The following is a 22,263-nucleotide window of genomic DNA, read 5'->3' on the forward strand; positions in this document are numbered from 1 at the left end:
ACATGCTTATCCTTGAAACAATAACTGAGAGATGGAAAGAACGGATTTTCCATGCCTGGATTGCACATACACCTCCAGGGCTGTGTGAGGTGCATAAAGTCCCACCTGATAATACTTGGAGTGGAAGAGAGGGCAGGTGATCTCTCAAGTGAAAAATCAAAGTACTTATCAAAATAAAGGAGTTTAGATTTTGACTAAGCAAAAAGAACAGATATTCCTCTTTTGGAAGGTAAACTAGCTGGGAAAGCAGTAACTCTCCATTGAAAATGAGGGTATGGAGGAGGGGAAAAGAAAGCAATTCAATTATGTATTATATTCCTATTTCTTTATGTAACATCTGTATTAAAACATTTTTCATTTTTCAGTAAAATTTGCCTACAAATGGAGTATTCTTTATGTTGCTCATTTTGAATCCACATTCTCTGCAAATGACTAAATGTTCCTCTAACAAATGTTTCATCTGTCATTCAACAAAAGACTGAGTAAATGGGGGTGTGTTTTTGTTGCCTATCTCATCCTCGCCTAAAATGTTACTGTTAATTCTCTATGGAAGTGACATTAAACATATTTTTATGGTTAGACTGGGGTAGACTGGGGTTAAGAAAAATGAATCCATTGAGTTGATTGTTGAGTTAAATATATTTCAAGATCTAATATAAACAAACAAAACTGATTTTACCATGTTGATAACATGGTCAGTTTTTAATATATTAAAGTATTTAATTTTATATAATTTTTATACCTATTACCTACATTTTTAAATAAAATTTTGAATTTTAGAACAGTTTTATATTTATGGAAAAACTGTGAGTTGGTATAGAGAATTCCCATATATGTGACATCCAGTTTCTCTTATTGTTATCATCTTACATTAATATGGTACATTTGTTACAGTTAAGGAGCCAGTATTGATAGATTATTAACTAAAACCCATACTTTATTAGATTTCCTAAGTTTTTACCTAATGTCCTTTTTCTATTCCAGGATTACATCCAGGATTCCATGTAGCATTTAGTATCTCCTTAGGCTCCTCTTGATTGAGATAGTTCCTTAGACTCCCTGTTTTTGATGATCTTGACAGTTTTAAGGAGGCCTGGTCTGGTATTTTTATAGAAAGTCCCCAATTGGGATTTGTCTGATGTTTTTCTCATGATTAGACTGGGATTATGTGTTTGGGGGAGGCAGATCACAGAGGTGAATTGCCATCACATCTTGTCAAAGGTATATGCTATCAACATGGTTTCTGACTGTTAATGTTGGCCTTGATCACCTCGTTGAGGTGGCATTTGTCAGGTTAATCTTTCCTCCCCTTTCCATAACTTGACTCTTTGCAAGGAAGACACGGAGGACAGCCCACACCTATAGTGTGGGAAGTTCTGCCCCACCTCCTTGAAGACTGAGTATCTGCATGGTTATTTAGAGTTCTTATGCATGGAAGATTTGTCTAGTTTTTCATTTATTTAATGTTTATAACACTATGGACATAGGGATAGTTATTATGCAGTTTGGATTATAATTCAGTACTACTCAATTTATTTTGTTGTTCAAATTGTTCCCACTTTGGCCACTGGAAACTCTTTCACCTGATTCCTGTGTGCCTTTGACATACCTTTATAATTATGAGAGTCTTTTAGCACTTCTTTATTTTCTGGTACTTCAGATGCTTCAGGCTCATCTGTTATAATTCCTGCCTCAGTCCTAGAATCAGTCACTTCTCCAAGGATCCCTGATCTTTTTTTAATAAAGAATGGCTTTAGAAACCAAAATATAGGTGATAAATGTGCTCATTGTTATTGGGGTATCATTATTGCCTCAGCTCTCTCAGCTGATGGAGTAGAAAATACATATATATTTATACTAAACCATATGCATATACACATTTCTATAAATATGTATGTACCCATATGTTTCTATAATAAGCTCAACATGAGTTCATACTGATATTTCAGATTCTAAACCATTACCATAGAGATTATTCTGGCCTTCCCCCTTTCTTATCAGTATCTTCTCTCCAGTAGTGAGAAGCCTGGCTCCCCCAGTTACTCATTCATTTACATAACTGTTCAGTTCTAGTATACATGTATAGTACTCAGAATGTTTAACCTATATCCCCATGGGAAACAACTTTACCAACTATAGTACAGAGCTTATGTGTAGCTTCTTTTCCCTTTAGCTTATAGAGTCCACTCATTTCCAAAGTTACTCAGGCCAGCACTATTTTCCTTCACTCACTTTAGTGAGATTGTCTCATACATTCTGCATTTCATCTTGGGATCTCCTAAACTCCTAAATGATTTTTAAGAACTTGCATACATTAATATTCCTTCTTTGTGCTGGAAAATTCTCTGGGTTTTGACAATTGTGTAATGTCATATATCCATCATATCATGTCATACAAAATGGTTTCCCTATACTAAGAAATCCCCTGTTCTTGTCCTTCTCAAACTCCTTGCCCTGAATTCCTGGCAACTACTGATCTTTTTACTGTCTTTTCATATTTTTCTTTTTCAAAATGTCATAAAATTGGGATCAGACACTATGTAGCCTTGACTGGCTTCTCTCTGCAGATTCAGAGATGTCTTAAGATTCATCCATGGCTTTCCATGGCTTGATAGCTCTTTTTTTTAAACTCACTGAATGATATTCCACTGTGTGGATGTACCAAAATTGTTTTAGCCACCTCTGTTGGAGGACATTTTGGTTACTTCTGTGTTTTGGTGATTATGAATAAAACTGTTCTAAACATTCACATGCAGGTTTTTGTGCGGTTGAAGTTTTTGACTAGTTGAATAAATACTGAGGAGCATGCTTGTTACATAAAAGATATCAAAGTGTCTTCCAAAGTGGCTGCACCATTTTGCTTTCCCACTAACAATGAACGAATGTTCCTAATTCCCCAGCCCTAGCCAGAATTAGTGTTATCAAGGCTGTATATCTTCTTTGGTAAAGTGTCTATTCAGACTTTTCCCTACTTTGTAGTTGGCTTTTTGCTTTCTCATTGAGTTTTAAGAGTTGTTGTATATTATGGATGCAAGTCCTTATTCAGACATGTTTTGCAGGTATTTTCTCCCAGCCTGTGGCTTGTCTTTCATTCCTTAAGAGTGTTTTTTCACAGAGCACAGTTTTTTAATATTAATAAATACCAACTTATCAATTTTTTTTCTTTTGTGAATCATACTTTTGTTGTTGTATCCAAAAACTCATCATCCAACCCAAGGTAACAGATTTTCCTTTATTTTAAATTTTATTTAGGCTTATAATCCATTTGTAGGTAACTTTAAATACCTGAAAGATACAGGATCTGTGCCTAGATTTATTGTTTTTGCATGTGGACGTACAACTCTTCCTGCACCATTTTTTTTAAGTTTATGCTTTCTCTATTTAATTCCCTGCTCCTTTGTCAAAGATCAGGAGACTGCATTAGCGAGGATATATTTCTAAGTTCTTGATTCTGTTCCATTGATTTATGCATCTATTCTTTGTCAATACAATGCTGGCTTGATTGCTGTAGCTTTTAGTAAGACTTGAAAATTTGTAGTGTAAGCCCTCAAACTTTGTATTTCCTCTTTAGTATTGTGTTTGTTATGCTAGGTTTTTTGTCTTTCTATAAAAAATTTAGAATCAGTTTGTCAATACTGCTAAATAGCTTTGTGGGATCTTAATTGAGATTGTATTGATCAAAAGACAAAGATGGGAAGAATTGACACTGTAACAATATTGAGCCTTCCAACTGTGATCCTGCAATATCTCTTCATTTATTTATTTAGATCTCATTTAGTTTCTTTCATCAGAGTTTTGTAGTTTTCTGCATTTAGGTCTTTTGTGTATTTTGTTGGATTGATACCTAAATATTTCATTCTATTGGTACTTTTGAAAATGGTATTGTTTTTAATTTTAAGTTCCAATTGCTTGCTTCTGGAACTATATATATATATATTTACATATAATAAATATAATATTTATTTGTATATAATAAAGCAGTAAACTTTTATATATTAACCTTGTACCCTGTGACTTTGCCATTTTTGCTTTTTAGTTTCAGAGATTTTGTTTGTTTGATTTACTGATTATTTGGGGCTTTCTATGTAGTCAGTTATGCCATCTCTAAAGAAATACAGCTTTCTGTAATTTCTACCTTCCCCATATGTATATCTTTTATTCCTGCTTCTTGTCATATTGCAATAGCTAGGACTTTCCAGAATATTGTTAATTAGGAATGGTGAGGAAGAACATCTCCTGAGGTCTCTTCTTGATCTTAAGAGATGAGCAAATTCTTTCTCAACATTTAGTATGATATAGGGATTTGGTAACCACTCTGTATTAGATTGAGAAAATTTCCTCCTATTCCTAGTTTGCTGAGAGTTTTTGTTAATAATGAGTCCTCAGTTTCATCAAATGCTTTTCTTTTATCAGTTGATATGATCATAAAATTTTTTCTTCTTTAGCCTGTTGCTATTGTGGACTACATTGATTTTTTTCATTTTTTTGAATTTTATTTATTTATTTATTTATTATTTATTAAGGTATCATTCATATACAATCTTATAAAGGTTTCACATGAGCAGCATTGTGGTTACTACATTCACCCATTTTATCAAGTCCCGCCTCACACCCCATTGCAGTCACTGTCCATCAGTGTAGTAAGATGCTATAGAATCACTATTTGTTTTCTCTGTGCTATACTGCCTTCCCTGTGACCCCCCTACATTATGAGTGCTAATCCTAATGCCCCTTAATCCCCTTCTCCTGCCCTCCCCATACCCCTTCCTACTCCCTTTCCTTTGGTGACCACTAACCCTTCTTGGAGTCTTGAGTCTGCCGCTATTTTGATCCTTCTGTTTTGCTTTGTTGTTATACTCCACAAATGAGTAAAAACATTTGGTACTTGTTTTCTCCACCTAATTTATTTCACTGAGCATAATACCTTCTAGCTCCATCCATGTTGTTGCAAATGGTAGGATTTGTTTTCTTCTTATGGCTGAATAATATTCCATTGTGTATATTTACCACCTCTTCTTTATTCATCTACTAATGGACAGTTAGGTTGCTTCCATATCTTGGCTATTGTAAATAGTGCTATGATAAACATGGGGTACATATGTGTTTTTGAATCTTGTATCTTGTTTCCTTTGGGTAAATCCCTAGGAGTGGAATTACTGGGTCAAATGGTACTTCTATTTTTAGTTTTTTGAGGAACTTCCATATTGCTTTCCACAATGGTTGAACTAGTTTATATTCCCACTAGCAGTGTAGAAGGGTTCCCCCTTCTCTGCATCTTCACCAGCATTTGTTGTTCCTAGCCTTTTTGATGTTAGCCATCCTAACTAGTGTGAGGTGATATCTCATTGTGGTTTTAATTTGCACTTCCCTGATAATGAGTAACTTTTTAATGTATTTTTGAATTTGGTTTGCTAATATTTTGTTGAGTATTTTTGCATCTATGTTCATCAAGGATATTGGTCTGTAATTTTCTTTTTTTGTGGTGTCTTTGCCTGGTTTTGGTAATAGAGTGATGCTGGCCTCATAGAATGAGTTTGGAAGTATTCCCTCCTCTTCTACTTTTTGGAAAACTTTAAGGAGTATGGGTATTAGGTCTTCTCTAAATGTTTGATAAACTTCAGCAGTGAAGCCATCTGGACCAGGTATTTTGTTCTTAGGTAGTTTTTTGATTACCAGTTCAATTTCATTGCTGGTATTTGGTCTATTTATATTTTCTGTTTCTTCCTGGGTCAGTCTTGGCTGTATTAGTTGTATTTTTCTAGAAAGTTGTCCATTTCTTTCACGTTATTCAATATGTTAGCATATATTTTTTCATAGTATTCTCCAATAATTCTTTGTATTTCCATGGTGTCTGTAGTGATTTTTCCTTTCTCATTTCTGATTCTGTTTACGTGTGTAGACTCTCTTTTTTTCTTGATAAGTCTGTCTAGGAATTTATTTGGTTTGTTTATTTTCTTAAAGAACCAGCTCCTGGTTTCATGGACTCTTTCTATTCTGTTATTCTTCTCCATTTTATTTATTTTTGCTCTGATCTCTAGTATGTTCCTCCTTCTACCAACTTTGGGTCTCATTTGTTCTTCTTTTTCCAGTTTCATTAATTGTGAGTTTAGACTTTTCATTTGGGATTGCTCTTCTTTCTTGATGTAAGCCTGTATTGCAGTATACTCTTCTCTTAGAACTGTGGTCATCCCACATGTTTGGGGGTATTGAGTTATTGTTTTCATTTTTCTCCATATATTGATCTCCTTTAATTTGGTCATTGATCCATTGATTATTTAGGAGCATGTTATTAAGCCTCCATGTGTTTGTGGGCATTTTTGTCTTCTTTGCATAATTTATTTCTAGTTTCATACCTTTGTGGTCTGAGAAGCTGTTTGGAACAATTTCAATCCTTCTGAATTTAATGAGGCTCTTTTTGTGGCCTAGTATGTGATCTATTCTGAAAAATGTTCCATTTACATTTGAGAATAATGTGTATTTTGCTGCTTTTGGTTGGAGTGTGTTGTAGATGTCTGTTAGGTCCATCTGTTCTAATGCACTGTTCAGTGCCTCTGTCTCCTTATTTTCTGTCTAGTTGATCTGTTCTTTGGACTGAGAGGAGCGTTGAAGTCTCCTAAAATGAGTGCATTGTCTTCTGTTTCCCCCTTTATTTCTGTTAGTATTTATTTTACATTTTTTAGGTGCTCCTAAGTTGGGTACATAGATATTTATAATGGTTATATCCTCTTGTTGAACTGACCCCTTTATCATTATGTAATGTCTTTCTTTGTCTCTTCTTACTCTCTGTTTTGAAACCTATTTTGTCTGATATGAGTACTGCTACTCTTGCTTTTTCTCCCTATTATTTGCATGAAATATCTTTTTCTAGCCCTTCACTTTTCATATGTGTATGTCTTTGGGTTTGAAGTGAGTCTCTTGTAGGCAGCATATAGTTGTGCCTTGTCTTTTTACCCATATTTTAACTCTTTCTTTTGATTGGTGCATTCATTCCATTTACATTCAGGGTGTTTATCAATAGATATATACTTTTTGCCATTGCAGACTTTAGATTTGTGGTTACCAAAGGTTCAAGGGCAGCCTCTTTACTGTCTAATAGTCTAACTTGCTTATTATGATATTTCAAACACAATCTAAAAGGTTTTTTTCTCCCTTCTTTTTCTGTACTCTTTATATATTAGGTGTCATATGCTGTACTCTTTGTATATCCCTTCTATCCCTTGACTTACTTTGTGGGTAGTTGATTTAATTTTGCATTTTCTTAGTAATTAATTGGTATACTTCCTTTACTGTGGTTTTATTTTCTCTAGTGACAGCTATTTAGCCTTAGGAGCACTTCTGTCTGTAGAAGTCCCTTTAAAATACAGCATAGAGATGGTTTGTGGAAGGTAATTCCCTCAACTTTTGCTTATCTGCAAATTGTTTAATCCCTGCTTCAAATTTAAATGATAATCTTGCCAGGTAGAATAATCTTGGTTCAAGGCCCTTCTGTTTCATTTCATTAAATATATCATGCCACTCCTTTCTGCCCTATAAGTTTTCTACTGAGAAGTCTGGTGATAACCTGATGGGTTTTCCTTTATATGTGATCTATTTTCTCTCTCTGGCTGCTTTTAATATTCTGTCTTTGTCATTGATCTTTGCCATTTTAATTATTATATGTCCTGATGTTGTTTTCCTAGGGTCCCTTGCATTGGGAGATCTTGGCACTTCCATGGCCTGAGAGACTGTTTCCTTCCCCAGACTGGGGAAGTTTTCAGCAATTCTTTCCTCAAAGAGACTTTCTATCCCTTTTTTCTCTCCCTGGAGATCCTTTTTTCTCTCTATAACTCAGCTTCTTTGTTTCCTGTTCTCTAATTTGCATTTCATTTACCATCTCCTCTACCTTGTCTTATCTACTTTTAATCCCTCCATTTTGTGTTTCATTTCAGATACTGTATTTTTCAATGTTTCTGTGTCTGTGTGGAAGTAATCCCTGAGTTCTTGAATATTTTTCTGTAGCTCTGTTAGCATTTTTATTACTTTTATTTTGAAATCTTTGTCAGGAAGATTGGTGATTTCAGTTTCACTAAGCCCGTTTTCTGTTGTTTTTTTCTTGAAATTTTTTTTGACCAAATTTCTTTGTCTCTTCATTTTTTTTAGTGTTCCTTATGGGATAATAGATTTGTATAGGAGGCACCCTCTAGTGCCCAGAAGCTCTACTCTTTGGAACTTCTGAGCACCAGGAGCTATGGCAGGGGTTGCAGGCATGTGGCACTGGTGCCCACCAGGAGGAAGGATCTCTTTCCTTCTCCCTGGAGGCAGTGCCTGCCTCCATTGCCCAGTCCAGTGGGCCAAGTGTGCATGGAGGAGCTTCTGTTCTGTGCCCCTGTAACTGTCACAGGCAGGGCTGCCCTCGGCTGACCTGTTGTGATGGCAGGGCAGCGGTATCTGGGGACTAGTACCTGCCAGGAGGAATGAGTGGTGGGCTTTGTATCACAGTAGGGGCCCTCAAGGGTGCATTGCCAGCCAAGGATATGGAGCATCTGAATCTCCTGAGAGTTCCTAATCTGCTGGGCTAAGTGTGCTGGGAAGGTTTTGTCCACCTGCCCTTTCTCCTGAGTAGCGAGTTCTGTAATATTTGCCCCTTTAGTGCCCCTCTCACTGCTGGGAAAACTTTCAAACTGCCCACCTTTCTTTTGTCCCAGGGGTGCCGGTTATGCACACTGTTCATCACAAGTGGCTAGAATCTCAGTCTCTCCCAGTATTCTGCCCATATTTGCTTTCCAACCCCACTAATCTCCAGAGCAGCATGCAATGTGGGTTCATGCTCCCAGAACAGATCTCCAGACCTGGGTGTTCAGAAGTCCTGGCTTCTACTCCCTTCCCACTCCATTTCTCTTGCCTGTGGGCTGGTAGTGGGAGAGGGCTTGGGTCACACTGTATCATGGCTTTGCTATTTTACCCTTTTCTGTGAGATCTGTTTTCCCCAGATATAGGCAGTCTGTTCTGCAGTCCTTGGGTTGCTTTTTCAGGATTAGTTGTATCTGCTGTATTTTCATGTTTTATGTGATTTTGGGAGTATGTTTCTGCCTCAGTTCTCTTTTTCCATTCCTCCCTCCCCCACCCCCTTTTTTAGATCCATATGATGCTCCTGTCCACTGGATGCCTCTACCTATGTTACATCTAATTTCAGTATATCAAAAGGAACACTCGGTACTTCACCCCATGGTTTTGGCTCTGTGTTCTCTCTTGCAGTGGACAGAAATACCATCCAATTTCTTAACACCATACTTTTGGTGTCATCCTTGATTTATTGTCACTCTTGCCCATCACCTATAACTCATCAACAGTTTCTTTTGACTCTATTTCCAGAATGTATTACAAATCTGGCCAATTATCTGTGTCTTCATTGTCATCATCAAAGCTTATATCACCATTGATTCTTGCCTGAATTTTGGCCGTGTCATTTTAATGGGTCTTTCTTCTAATGGCATACCTCTCCACTCCATTCTCTCTGCAGCCAAAGTAAGCTTTCCATTATGACATCGGTTCCTCCTGGGGTAAACCCAGAAGTCTTTACCATGATTTTTACAGTTTTTTATGAAAATGACTCTCTGTATCTAACTGGCTGCTTCTCCTTCCCTCCCAGTGTGCATTTTTTCCCCAGCTTTATTGAGGTATAGTTGACAATTTTAAATTGTGTATCTTTAAGGTGCATAACTTGATGATTTGATATATGTATGCATGTGGAATATTCACCATAATAAAACTACTGAACATACTCATCACCTCACATATTACTATTTTCTTTTCTTTTCTTATGTGTGGGAGAACACTTAATATTTACCCTTTTAGCAAATTTCAAGTATACAATATAATATTGTTAACTGTAGTCACACTGTTGTATGTTAGATCTCCAAACTTATTCATCTCCCGTAACTGAAACTTTGCACCCCTTGACCAACATCTTCCATTTCCCCTACCCCCAGCCCCTGGTAACTACTATTCTACTCCAGTACATACTCTTTGACTGAGTATACTGATTTTTTTCTTTTCAATCTCCAACTGTATTCTTTCTTGCCTCCTAGCTTTGTAGCAGACATGCCCCCTGCCTGGAATACTGTTCCTCTTTGCAGGTCTTCCCCCACTGACCCCTATTTTTCATTTGTAGCTCAGCTGAAATGTCATTTATTCTGGCTTTCTCTATACCCTTACATCTGGAGTAGTTTTTTCCCTATATGCTCCTACATCCTATGTCCCCAAGAATTGCCCTTTTCATATTGTATTTGGGTATTCATTTGCTGTGTCTTCCATCATAGTTACAAGATCCTTAAAGACTTATCTATGTATATTCCTAGCACAAAACAGTGTTGGCACATAGTAGGCTCCTGATAAATATTTGATGAATGATTAGATGACAGCGCTATACAAGTAAATGGGAAATACATGTTAAAACTCAAGAGTTTCTTTGTTCTAAGACTGCTCTAAGCAACTGCAATCTGCTACCTCCATTTCAAAAATTAATGGAGTGTAGAGTATAAGACCAGAATGACTTTAAAATAAAGCATAGAAGTATCAGCTATGCTAAGTACAAATTCTGGAAAGCATACAATTCTAATAGAAAAAGCTGAAAAACCTGTCCTTTGTATCCTTTGGTGGTAAAGGTTGAGATTTATTATGATAAGATGTCAGACTTAACAAGATTTGGCTATTCTGTGAGCCAGGGCAGGATAAAACAAGGTTGAACTATATTGTTACATTTCACAAGAAAAGATCAGCAGGAAAATTGAAATAAAATATTTCAATTAAGATTTTATAATTGCTTTATTAATGCAGAATCACACTAGAAAGAGATATTTTTTTTCTCCCTTTCCTTTAAAGAATGTAATACTTCTGTTTAATATTAAGGCATTAGTCTAGAAATATTCCAAAGTAACTCTTTGAAGTTGTTTAAAAGTGTGACACCCTGTATTGAAGATTTTCAGGAATCCTGTGTGTGGTAAAAATAAGAGTTTTAAAGTGCACTTTCTATACTTCAAGTCAGGACTCTAATTCAGTGCCTCCTTTTTCTTTTTATTTTCTGTAAGAATTGGGGGGTGGAAAGGCTTTTAGGCCCCACAGAATCATCACAGCAGTTGGTATCCAATGCTTCTACTTGATAGTATGTCCGTGATGACTTGAACTCATTATGGTAATTACAGAATATATTACAGAGACCCACCCTGGCTGTAAGATGCATAGGCTAAAGTTCTGCAATAGCTTGAGTTAGCTCACCTGAGGACTATTAAATATTCACAGGAAAACAGTTCACTATGAAAATGACTGTATGACATTTGTTACAGAGCACCATAGTAGGTTGATTTCTGGTTTTCTTTCTTCCTTTTTAAGTAGTAAATGAAAAAGCCTTTCCCTTTCTCTCTTGACATATGCATAGATCTCGTTTGTGTCCATTTCTCCAACTTGGCAATATAATTTTTGTCAAAGTAAGGAGTTGCACAGTAGAGATACCATACTAAGTCTACTCTGGGATATATACCAGGTTACATGGAGCTAAAGTTTAAAATAGTCACTTGACACATGACACTAAAGTAGCCTATCCAAAACCAGAAACACAAAATTAGACAACTGATGAGCTTGGTGGATTAAATTTTCTTTTCTAGTGGGTTGCTATGGTGTTTGAATCACAGAGCCAGGCTGAGCTAGGCTGCTCCAGAGGACTACTGGGGGGTCAGGAACTCATTCTTTGCTTAATCCAGAATTGGATTTTTATGACTCCTAAGGCTATGTCTTCCCAGTTAACTGTTGGCATGAATTACCTGGAAGGTTAGTTTAATATACCTATTAAGTTAAAAAGCAAAATTAAATCAATTTAAAAACTCACTTTAATTCCCTATCTGAAAAAATTGATTTGGTGGTTAGATCTATTTTGTCCTTTAAGTTAGTGTAAGGAGTAATCACACAGGTTGCTAAAACTCCCAAGCTCTTACCTGCCCAGAAGTGAGATTCTGTGCCCTCTGTGAAATCCTGATTCTCTGGTAGGGCCCAGGAATCTGCATTTTAACAGAACTCTGGGTGGTCTGTGGGCCATTTTTTGAAGGAAAAATATGCTTTAAATGAGCCTTGATCATCCAAGCCTATTAAATCATACTGTCTTCTACTCAAAGACAAATTCTGCTTTGTCCAGTGTGGTGTTGGTAGTACCACACTGTGACCCTGGTACAGTTCCTTCCTACTTAGGCTCCAGTTGCCTCTTTGTGAACGGAGAGGATCGTTCTATCACTTAGTCATTTGGCAGCTTCCCTGAGATAACTGACAGACCAGCTCCTTGCATAGAGAGAGAGGGATGATTTCCTCTCCCTTCATGTCCATTCATTCATTAAGTTCTCTGCTACTATGTCCTGTACAAGTCTTTCACTTTCAGCTGTTATTAAAGTTTCTTCCATGTCTGTTTATCAAGATTTACCTGTTGTTCAAAGTCAGATGCAGAAATTACCAAAATTCTTCATGTCCCTGGATGAAAGGATTGTTTATTACCCAAACTCCCATACATTCCTAAGTGTATCTTTTATTACACTTGTGTTTTATTATGTAACATACTTAATGTCTGCATGTTATCTCTTATATTAGATCCCCTAATTGTCTTTCACTTTTGTATCCCACAGTAAATAAAATGTTTGACTTAAAAGGTGTTCATTTATTTAAAGAGCAAAGGAATGAACACAGTTTGTTGCATTGTAATAACAATTCTGATAGCCAATATGTTAGTGTCTGTTCAACCAATATACACTTATTAAACATCCATTTATTCTGTAATGTTCTAGGTCCTATAAATGAAGACAAAAATATCTAAATAATTGACTCTGGCGTGGGCTTTTATTTGGTTGTGTGGATGTCTTTTTTTTTAACTGGACATAACTGGTATGTCCAGTTAAATTGCATGTTAAATGTTTGCCGTATGAATAAATGAACCAAAAAATACCTAAAATCTGTAGACTTATTTTATCATATATATACCTGCAGTCTGCATACTTTAAAAATACAGTAAGTTATTTTTCTTTTAACACTGAGTTATTCTTTATTTTTGAATACATGTGTGTGCATGCACATATAAACTACTTTAAGCATTTGAACAGTTTTATAAATTAAGAGATAATATACAAAGTTGCAATGATTTGCTTCTTTTCTGTTCTTACCATTTCAGATGATGGGAAATTGTCTTTTGAAGAATTCAAAGCATATTTTGCAGATGGTGTTCTGAGTGCAGAAGAATTACATGAGCTCTTCCATACCATTGACACACATAATACCAAGTAAGGAACTTTTTTACCACTGGATTCTGTAAACGAGGGAGAGAAGGTATAAACAAGTACATACTGATGAAGGGATGAAGAAGAAAGGGAGGAAAGTTGTAGAAGCATGTTTTGTAGTGCTCACCTGTGATTAGTTCTAAGGTAGTCTCTCTTTGGTAATTCAAATGCTCTGAAAAAAATTAATATTAAATAGAAAAACAGTGATCTTCTCTAGGGAGTCCTCCTGACATAGTTTTAGAATGTGCAGAATATAAAACAAAAGCATTCATTTATAAATAATTCAATTCTATCATTAATAAGAAAGTAGAATTTTACCTTGTTTCTTCAGTTTCATTTCATTTTGCTTCATTTAAAAATTGTGCTTAGGCCATTCTTATATTAGTTTAGTGAAATGGGGAACAGCAGCAATTATCTGGACAGTTCAGATATGCTGAACTCCAAATCCTGGTTACCTGAGAGATGCAGGTAATACAGGACACAGAATTTTCTCTGAACAATCAATAGATAGTGATCTATCTATTTTATTTATTTTATGTACATAGAGCTCTCCTTTAGAGCACTTATGAAGCTCTTATTTGTATTCTCAGTATACTTAAAAATATAAAGTAATGAAGAATTTAGGATATAGAACAACAGAAATATTCTTCTTGATTTGGGTAGTTGAACCAAATCACATCATTTGTGATAGTCATGATTATGGAATTCTAATGTCAAAATGTATGATTTCAGCCAGACCGCAAGACTCATCAGGGTGTCTACTGCTTGAACAATCACTTGTGTGTTAAGCAAAGTGTTGAAAATCTTCCAGGCTGTAAGCCAGAAGCCAAGGAAATACTTTTGGGCTATACCTAAGCACAGACACTTTTCTGCAGCAAACTATTAAGAAAAATATAAAGATTAAACTCACTTTACTCAGAAAGCTGAATATTTTAAAAACAGTGAGTTTGTTAGTTTCTTGACTTCTATTGGGGTTTCACATTCCCTATGGAATGGCTTTAGTTTTCTGTTGCCAGAAGCAGTATGAGCATATTAACTGTGTCACAAGTTCCATTCTGTTCAACAAATCTAAATATATCAAGTCCCCAGTATGTACTGGTAGTACAACATTGAACTAATTTTATGGAGTTTATGGAGTTTATGGAGTAATAGACCCAACTGATTATTTCAATATAATATCATAAATATTGTGATTGAGGCATGCAAAGGATACTTTTGGAAAACAGTGGAGTATTTCACTCTAGTTTGATAGTTTCAAGGAATATTCCTAGAATTAGGTAGCCAGGATCTCAGTCTCTACAGGAGAGTAGAAATTGGTTAGGTAAAGAAAGGCATTGGGGAACATTCCAACCAGAGGGAAAAGCATTGAAAAGACCTGGAATTGTAAGGTAAATGAGAGTGACAAGTATTTTCTTATTAACCAAGTGTCAATTATAAGGTTGAGAGTAGGAGGAGAAGACCCAGGAGAGGAAAGAATGCACTTGGCAAGAAGGAATTTGCACTCTGAGATTGCAGAAGGGCTTGAACTTTAACCTGTAAGCCAGGGAACACTATTAAAGCACTTAAGACAGGGAGCAACATCTTTGTCGGTCATTCCGGCTCTGCTGAAGGACAGCCTTAACGGGGTGAAGGCGGAGGAAGGCTTCAGATGATCTGAATTCCTAAATTACTGCCAGGGACTAATGTTTGTGCTGGAAAGAAAGGAAACCATGTTGTACCATTCTGAGAAATGATGTCTGAGTAAAAAAAAAAAGAGCAGAGGCTCCCTTTGTGGCTCAGATGTTGGAAGTTGAGATGCTAATACCCCATCATATGTGCTGATTATTTCTTCCTCATTACAGTTATTATTAAACTTTTCATAATATCCAGACTTAAAACAATTACTGGGAGTCATAGTTGTAAAACTAGGTGTCCCAGAGATTTTTCAATACACAATTACTCATATTAATGAAAACTAAGGTTTTCAGTAGACTTTGTTGGCCTGATTTTGCAATTTTATTTATATTTGGAGCTAAAGTATATTAGATAGAGACTTCTGAATTATATCCATGAAATTCCTTTCAAAGACAAGGATGTCGGCATCACGCTTTGATCTTTTAAGGAGACTAATTCAAACACTGACACAGAAGTTTAAGAGCTATATTGCATGAACCAAGTTTTAATTATTTCAGTGATTGTCCTGTATATGGTCTGTTTTTCCCCTTCTACATACCTTCTAAGAAAATATGCTCTCATACGTTCTACATTCCCCAACCACTCTGATTTGATCAAGGATACTGCCTGGCAAGAAGGAGCCAATACATAGACTAGACCAAGTCAGTCAGACTCATTGTCCCATGTTTATGGTGGATCATGAGAGTCAGAACATGAATGTAGGCTGCTGCGGCCCCCAGGACCCCCGGTCCCTGCTCCTCTTGATGTCTGGTGGTTTAGTTTTATCTTAGAGGTCATGAAATCCTTATCCACTTAAAACACTACATTTTCTTGAGTTTATTTGAGTACAATTCTGTTCCTTGTAAAGGGATAATCTAAGACAATTATTTCCTCAGTTCATTCCTGTTATCTATGGAAACCCAATTCTCTGCTATAAATATTTTATTTGCCATGTTTGAAAAGTGACATATCCACTTTGAAAGCATTTGGAAAGAATGAAAATACTGAGAACATTATCTTGCTAGTTAGATTTTCCTCCTTTGTCTCATGAAGAATATTCTTAAAATATTACACTTGATCAAGAAAAGCAGATACTGTATACAAACAGAATTATAGCTGTGCTTACAGTACAACATAATTAAGGTATTTTAAATCATCAAAATTAAGTAAATTATTCCTTCCTTATAAAATTACATAGAAAACCATCAGGTAAATCCACAGATTTTCAGAGATCATGTTTTTATTGATAGCTTTTAAATGTACAAACTATAAACATAGAGCTGTGCAATGATTTTAAAACACACAGTTTAGACAAATAAAAAATACATGATGCTCTCACCACACACATTTAGGTAACAGTTCTTTAATTACCAAATCCAACTCTCCAGGTTTGTTTTTCTTTCATTTCATTCATTCATTTCCTTTTTCTTTCATTAAAAAATTCAAATTGGTCATTTGAGAAATTATGTTAAGATTTCTCTGCAGTTTTTAGTATATCCTGGAGCCATTTGGATTTCTTCAGTCAAATTTTCTCTCATGGATACATGTGAACTGTAACAAACAGAAAAACAAACCCCAAACACCAAAACCAAACCAAACACATAAGAACTCATAGCCTCATAAGAATTTACACATTTGAGACTGTGTGAAGATTTCCATACATGAATATTACCAAGGTTGGAAGCATTTCAGGTCAGAATCATAGAGAATATCTTTAGTGTATTTCAAAACTAAACCATCAACCACATGTCCCTCTGTGTTAAAAAAAAATGTGCCTGGGGAGCTGTGACTACCCTTCTAGCTTGCACAGGTCTAAACTTAAGCTCAAAACCTGATTTAATCTCATTGTAATGAGAATTCCATGAATCTCCCTTACTGTTTGATTAGAATTTTAAGAGAATTTTTTGCCAGAAATTACATTCCTAATTTATATGGCCTGAGGATTTCACTCAGAACAGAGATTTTAGAAATGAAAAGATCCTTAACCAAAGTTGGAAAATTTTGAAGGCATCAGAAGTCTAACTTCCCATCATTAAAAAAAAAAAAAATTTAAATTGATATGTCTCTTCCACTATGGACATTTGGAAAATTTTCATGAGTTTTTTTCTCAAATAGTGTAATTGGTTGAGTGTAGAACAGAGGAGATGCATGTTTCTGTGGATGACACTTGGGGTATGTGGCACAGCAAAGGAAAAGAAGGTCAAAATATATGTTTTTGTCAATGGTAAAATAGTGAAAAATTTAACTTTCTCAAACTTCAAGGGAAGTGCACACAATCTGGTAGTCCAGAACATTCTGAAGACTGTCATGTCAATCTTTCTAAGACTAATGATTTCACAGATTTTTATCAAGGCACATTATAACTGACCTGTTTCTGGATCAAATATACCCAATATTTTTTTTCCTTTAAAAAAAAAAGGTTAATTTCTCAGTCATTTTAATTAGCCTTAACCATCTCTTCTAACTCCATTAAAGGTTTTTAAAACACACCTTTTTCTCAAATTTTGTAAAAGTTACTGTTTATAAAAGAATACATAAAGCCCTTAAAATTTAAGTTCAGGAAAAAAGAACAATATTAGCAAAAATTAAGTCTATAGCTTTGAGAGCTTAAAAAATGAAATTATGACATCAGTTAGCAGGAATGGAAGGAAGACCATTAAGTCAACAGGCAACTTGCATGGTGCATCAAAAGTTCTCTTACTCATCAGAAAAGCAGCTTGTCTACATTTTTGAGTCAGAGAAAAACTTGAATAAATTAACATAATTCTTTGTGGTGTTAACCATATAGCACAGGCAGAGGGAAGGATCCCCTGGAGACCAAAACTGATTTTCCCGTATACTGCATTTTGGAGTCCCAGATTGTCAAGACAAAACAAATGGTAGACCAGATGGGAGTTTTGCTCTTAGGTGAGGGAATGAACACATAGAAAGATTCCTACCCTTCTTAGATGGGGAATAGGAGATGGGCTGGGACGAGAGATGGATGACTGATGTCTTCAGATCAAGTATTCTTTATTCCAGGCTAAAATAAATTTTTCACTGCTGAGCACTGGGATTTCACCCAGGACTTGTTAAATCACTGAGGCATGCCAAAGTGACAGAAATATCACCACCTACTAAATGAGCATAGTCCATCTTGAGCTAGCTCTGAAAGCTTAAAAAGCTCTTTCTTAAACTAAACTGAGATTTTTTTCTCTCTAAACTTCCACTTATTTTTCTTAGTTCTGTTCCTTAAGGCCATGAAGAAATCAAGTATTGTATGACAAGTCTTTATAATACTTGAAAACAGTTTTTCTGCACAAATGATGAGATAAAGTCCCATAGTCTTTGGAGAATAATGATATCAAAAAGTTTGTTCCAGATGGCAAAATTTTATTTCTTCTGAAGCAGTTAAGTTCTTCAGGTTATTTTTGTGCATGACAGCTAAAATCTAAAGCTTGATGACTTGGCTGATGAAGTCACTTTGTCCCTGGAGTTAGTCATCACACTGCCTAAGGAGACACATTGTGTGAACAGCAGAAAATAAAGGCAGTAAAAACAACCAGGGAATAAGCAGTAGGTTGGTCTGAAGAGTGTGCAGCACAGCCTGAACTGCATTGTGACTGGAAAGTTCATTGCAATTCCAATAGTGGGCAAGAGATATCTCTATGCTGTCTTCAACTAGAACTGAAGACTTAGAAAGCAGCACCAACACCAAGCCACAATTCCAGGTGCTAGGCTGGCCAAGTTTGACATGATTGAGAGATGCACAGTCAAGAAATCAGAAAAGAGGAAACAGTGGTGCAGCTGTTCATCAAGAGAGCAACATGAAAAACAAAGTCCAGAGTGTAACAGGCTAAAATGGAGTGTACAGGCTGGGAATGCCAGGATTGAGTTTTGGCAGTATAGGTCGGGCAAAGGAGCCCTGCAGAAGAGTGCTCCAAGTATTCAGACAAGATCCAAAATGGCCCTGAGCAAACCGGCAGAGAACAAGTATTCAGATGAAGCATTTCTTTCAGTTTCATGGTCAAGACTTAGCTCTAAGAACTAGGCAGTAGGCTGATGATCTCTGTGCAGGCATTAAGTAGCCTTTCTGGCATAAGCACACAAAGGCCAGCAGATATATACACTTTTCCAGAGAAAAGCATGAATGAGCTGGCAAACATGGCCAATAATTTTATTTCAGAATGCTTATATGATAAACGAGGCATGGAGTCAGAGGGGTCACGATGCTAAGGAGGGAGAGAATAGCATTCTTTTGGAAGATTTTCCTCAACTTCTTCTAGTCCCTACTTGGCAGAAGTCAGAGCAGGGCAGAAGATAATGTGATAGGCAGAAGTTTATGTTTACAGAAGCATAAATAAGGTGACTTAAAAGAAATAGTTATCTGGCTTATGTATCTGTAAAGTCCAGAGAAAGGCTTCATGTATGCTGGAGCACGGTACTCAGATGGTGGTGCTAGGAATCTGTCTGCCACAATCTCTCAACTCTTCTCTCTCTGTGTTGGCTGTTCTGGGCAGAACCTTCTGCTGAGAGGTCAATATGGTTACAAGAAGCTCAAGATTCATATTGCCTCTGGCTTGGCAAACTCCCAGAGACTTCCTTTATTTTCCAGCAATCTCAGCAAAATTTCGCTCTTGAATTATGTTAGTCTGGCTTGGATCGCATGCACATCCCTGAAAAGTCACTGCTTTTGGGAAAACACCATGAAAGGGAACCCGATTGCTGCATAGTAAAGGGGAAGGGATGCTGGGCAGGCAGAACCTGCAGATCACATTACTGCCTGCTCAGCCTCAAAGACTGCCCTTTACCATCTCATATTTTAGAGGAACATAATCTGCTTTCTAAAAGGATAAGGGGCTTGCTGGAGTTTGAACTTTGAATCTATTAAGTTTATATAGGGTCAATCAGGAAAATCTAAAGCTCTTTTTAACTTAATGGACAACACTGAAGCCTGAGAGAAATCTCTAACAGGCATGCTGGCTCCTCAGAGCTGTACAGGGTCCTAGTCCCCAGGCCTGTTGCCTTCCTGACCACCCGATCATGTCTCTTCCTAATATTCTTATTAGTAGAATCATCCCGTGATGCCACTTGCTCGCTCCTTGCGGCGCTGCCAGCTCTCTGTAGCTTCAGGCATTTCCACAATTCAGAAAGACTCAGTGACACCTAGTCTTTATTCCCTTAGTCTTTCTCCATAACCATCCACCTAGTATAAGATACTCTGGGCAGTTCTCACATATCACGTTATCTTTATTTCTTAATAATTTTAAAATTAGAAAGAGCTATGTACGTAGCTAAGTGATACTGTGTGATTATATCCGAAACAGATGCATTTCTTGCCACATTTTTAGAGACTGAAAAGGGAAATCTTTAAATCCTATTAGGATTTACTGTAATCTATAACCACATCTCCAGTTATTGATTCCATCGGGCCACTAGACTAACCTGTGGCCATCAAATTTATTTATTTTTCACACTTTTTAAAATGTGCCTTTTACTTCAATAATCTCAGAAACACATCTATTTTATTTGATTGTCTCTAGTTCATAAAGACATGGAGAGAAAAAATCACGTTATTTCCTCAGGGTTACTTGTAAAATTCTTTTCTTTCCAGTGAAGTCATTTTGTTGGTAACACCACCATTTCCTCCTACGTCAGGCCACCCACAATTTGCAGTGTTATTGGGGCTGAGGATTCCTTCCTGGAGAAAGAGTGAGGAATCAGCAAAGTCTACTTTATAATTAGAGAGATTAGCATAGTTTGAGGGATTTACAAAGAAGAGAATTTTAAGGAGATTTTTCTCAAGTGACAAGAAAATGGTTTCTCTTTAATTATTATTTCAGAAAAAATATTAGTTTCAATTTTTCTGTGACAAAGACGAAGACAATCCAAGCTTTGTGTCAAGGAGGTTCATATGTCTTTTCTTAAAAAATGTTTAATATCTAAAGGAAATTTCATTTTGAATTGAATAGGAGAATATATTTATTGAGTTATTTAATTTGCCAGGCACTTACTTGCATCATCCTATCTAAATTTCACAAAAAACAAATAAAAAGCTTTCATTATCATTATTTGCAATCTACAATTAAGGAATCTGATACAGATATTTAAGTAACTTGCCTGAGGTTACACAGGTAATATGTATAAGGGTTTGGGATTATCTCAGCTCTACCTGAAAACAAAACTCAAACCCTTTCCATTGTCATGCCACCTCAGTATATTTTCAGATTTTTAGTTATTAATTTTGTATATCAGAAATCAAAATATCCCAAAGCTAGTTTTTAAAATCATGTTCAAGTATTTCATTCTTGATGTGGTTAATTCTCTCCAGCAGGAGAATATATTTGGATGTACAGTATAGAGGTAATTGCTTTAATTGCTGCCTTTATCTCTTCTCTGTTAATATCCATTATGTAGAATTTCTACAGTGTGGGAGTAGCTACAGTGTAAAAATATTATTCTTTTCCTCTGTGGACATTAATTCCATTCTTTGTACATTTTCCCTCCCCCCACGCCCCATCCTACCTTTATATCTGAAATTCATCTCCTATTTTTAGCCTTAGTCCCCTTTCCACCCTCCATTGCATCACTTTGCATTTGCCTCATTTTCTCCATTGTTCTTCAGAGCACTCACTGAGTCTTACTGTTTCCTTTCATCATTTGTATTAAAGGCCTTTGCTTTCAAACTTTTTCAAATTTTTTTATATTTTTAATCTTATCTAGAGGATTATTTTCTGGTTATCATCTCTTCCTCCCAAGAATTTGAATTCTCTTTTAATCTTAATTGAACTCTCTCTTCCCATCAGCCATGATACAATTGCAAGTGATGAAACAAATATCAATTACTGCTCAAAATAAAAATTGTCTTCTGAGGAATCTAGTTGAATTAGTTATTCACATAAGTGCAGAGTGCTTTCTTACCTTGCCAATATCCACCAAATGGATGAAATCAAATCAGTAAAATGTTAACCCCAATCTTTTAAAAATACTTGATCACTTCTTGGACAATTTCCTCTCCCTCACCCCCAGCCCATGTCCAAGGCACCAACCAAGTCTGTCCTTTTCTCCCCCCAGCTCATTTATCCTATGAATCCATCTAATTCTCTTTATCATCATCACCCCTACTTGAGTACAGGCTTTCTCTCTTTTACTATGTTATTCTCAAAAATGGTCAGTTTGGTGGAGCAGTTATGATTGTTTCTCTTTGAACCTTCAAGATTTCAGAATTCTTGAAATAAATGTAAATTATAAGTAATCCCTTCACCATGTAAGAATTTATTCACTATGTAAGAATTCGTTCACCATGTACGAACTTGTTCGTTATGCTTCAGAAAATTGGAGACTG

The 22,263-nt window shown here is 36.1% G+C and overlaps 1 protein-coding gene across 1 annotated transcript in view; it reads left to right on the forward strand.

Moving 5' to 3' along the window:
* NECAB1 (N-terminal EF-hand calcium binding protein 1) overlaps positions 1–22,263 on the forward strand; it is a 178,845-nt gene that overhangs the window by 19,969 nt on the left and 136,613 nt on the right. The window contains exon 3 of the mRNA XM_036995811.2: positions 13,181–13,289. Coding sequence (XP_036851706.1) covers positions 13,181–13,289 — 109 coding nt within the window. The remainder of the gene's footprint in view (positions 1–13,180; positions 13,290–22,263) is intronic.

The sequence above is a fragment of the Manis javanica genome, chromosome 2, assembly GCF_040802235.1.
Source record: "Manis javanica isolate MJ-LG chromosome 2, MJ_LKY, whole genome shotgun sequence".
NCBI classification, from domain to species: domain Eukaryota; kingdom Metazoa; phylum Chordata; class Mammalia; order Pholidota; family Manidae; genus Manis; species Manis javanica.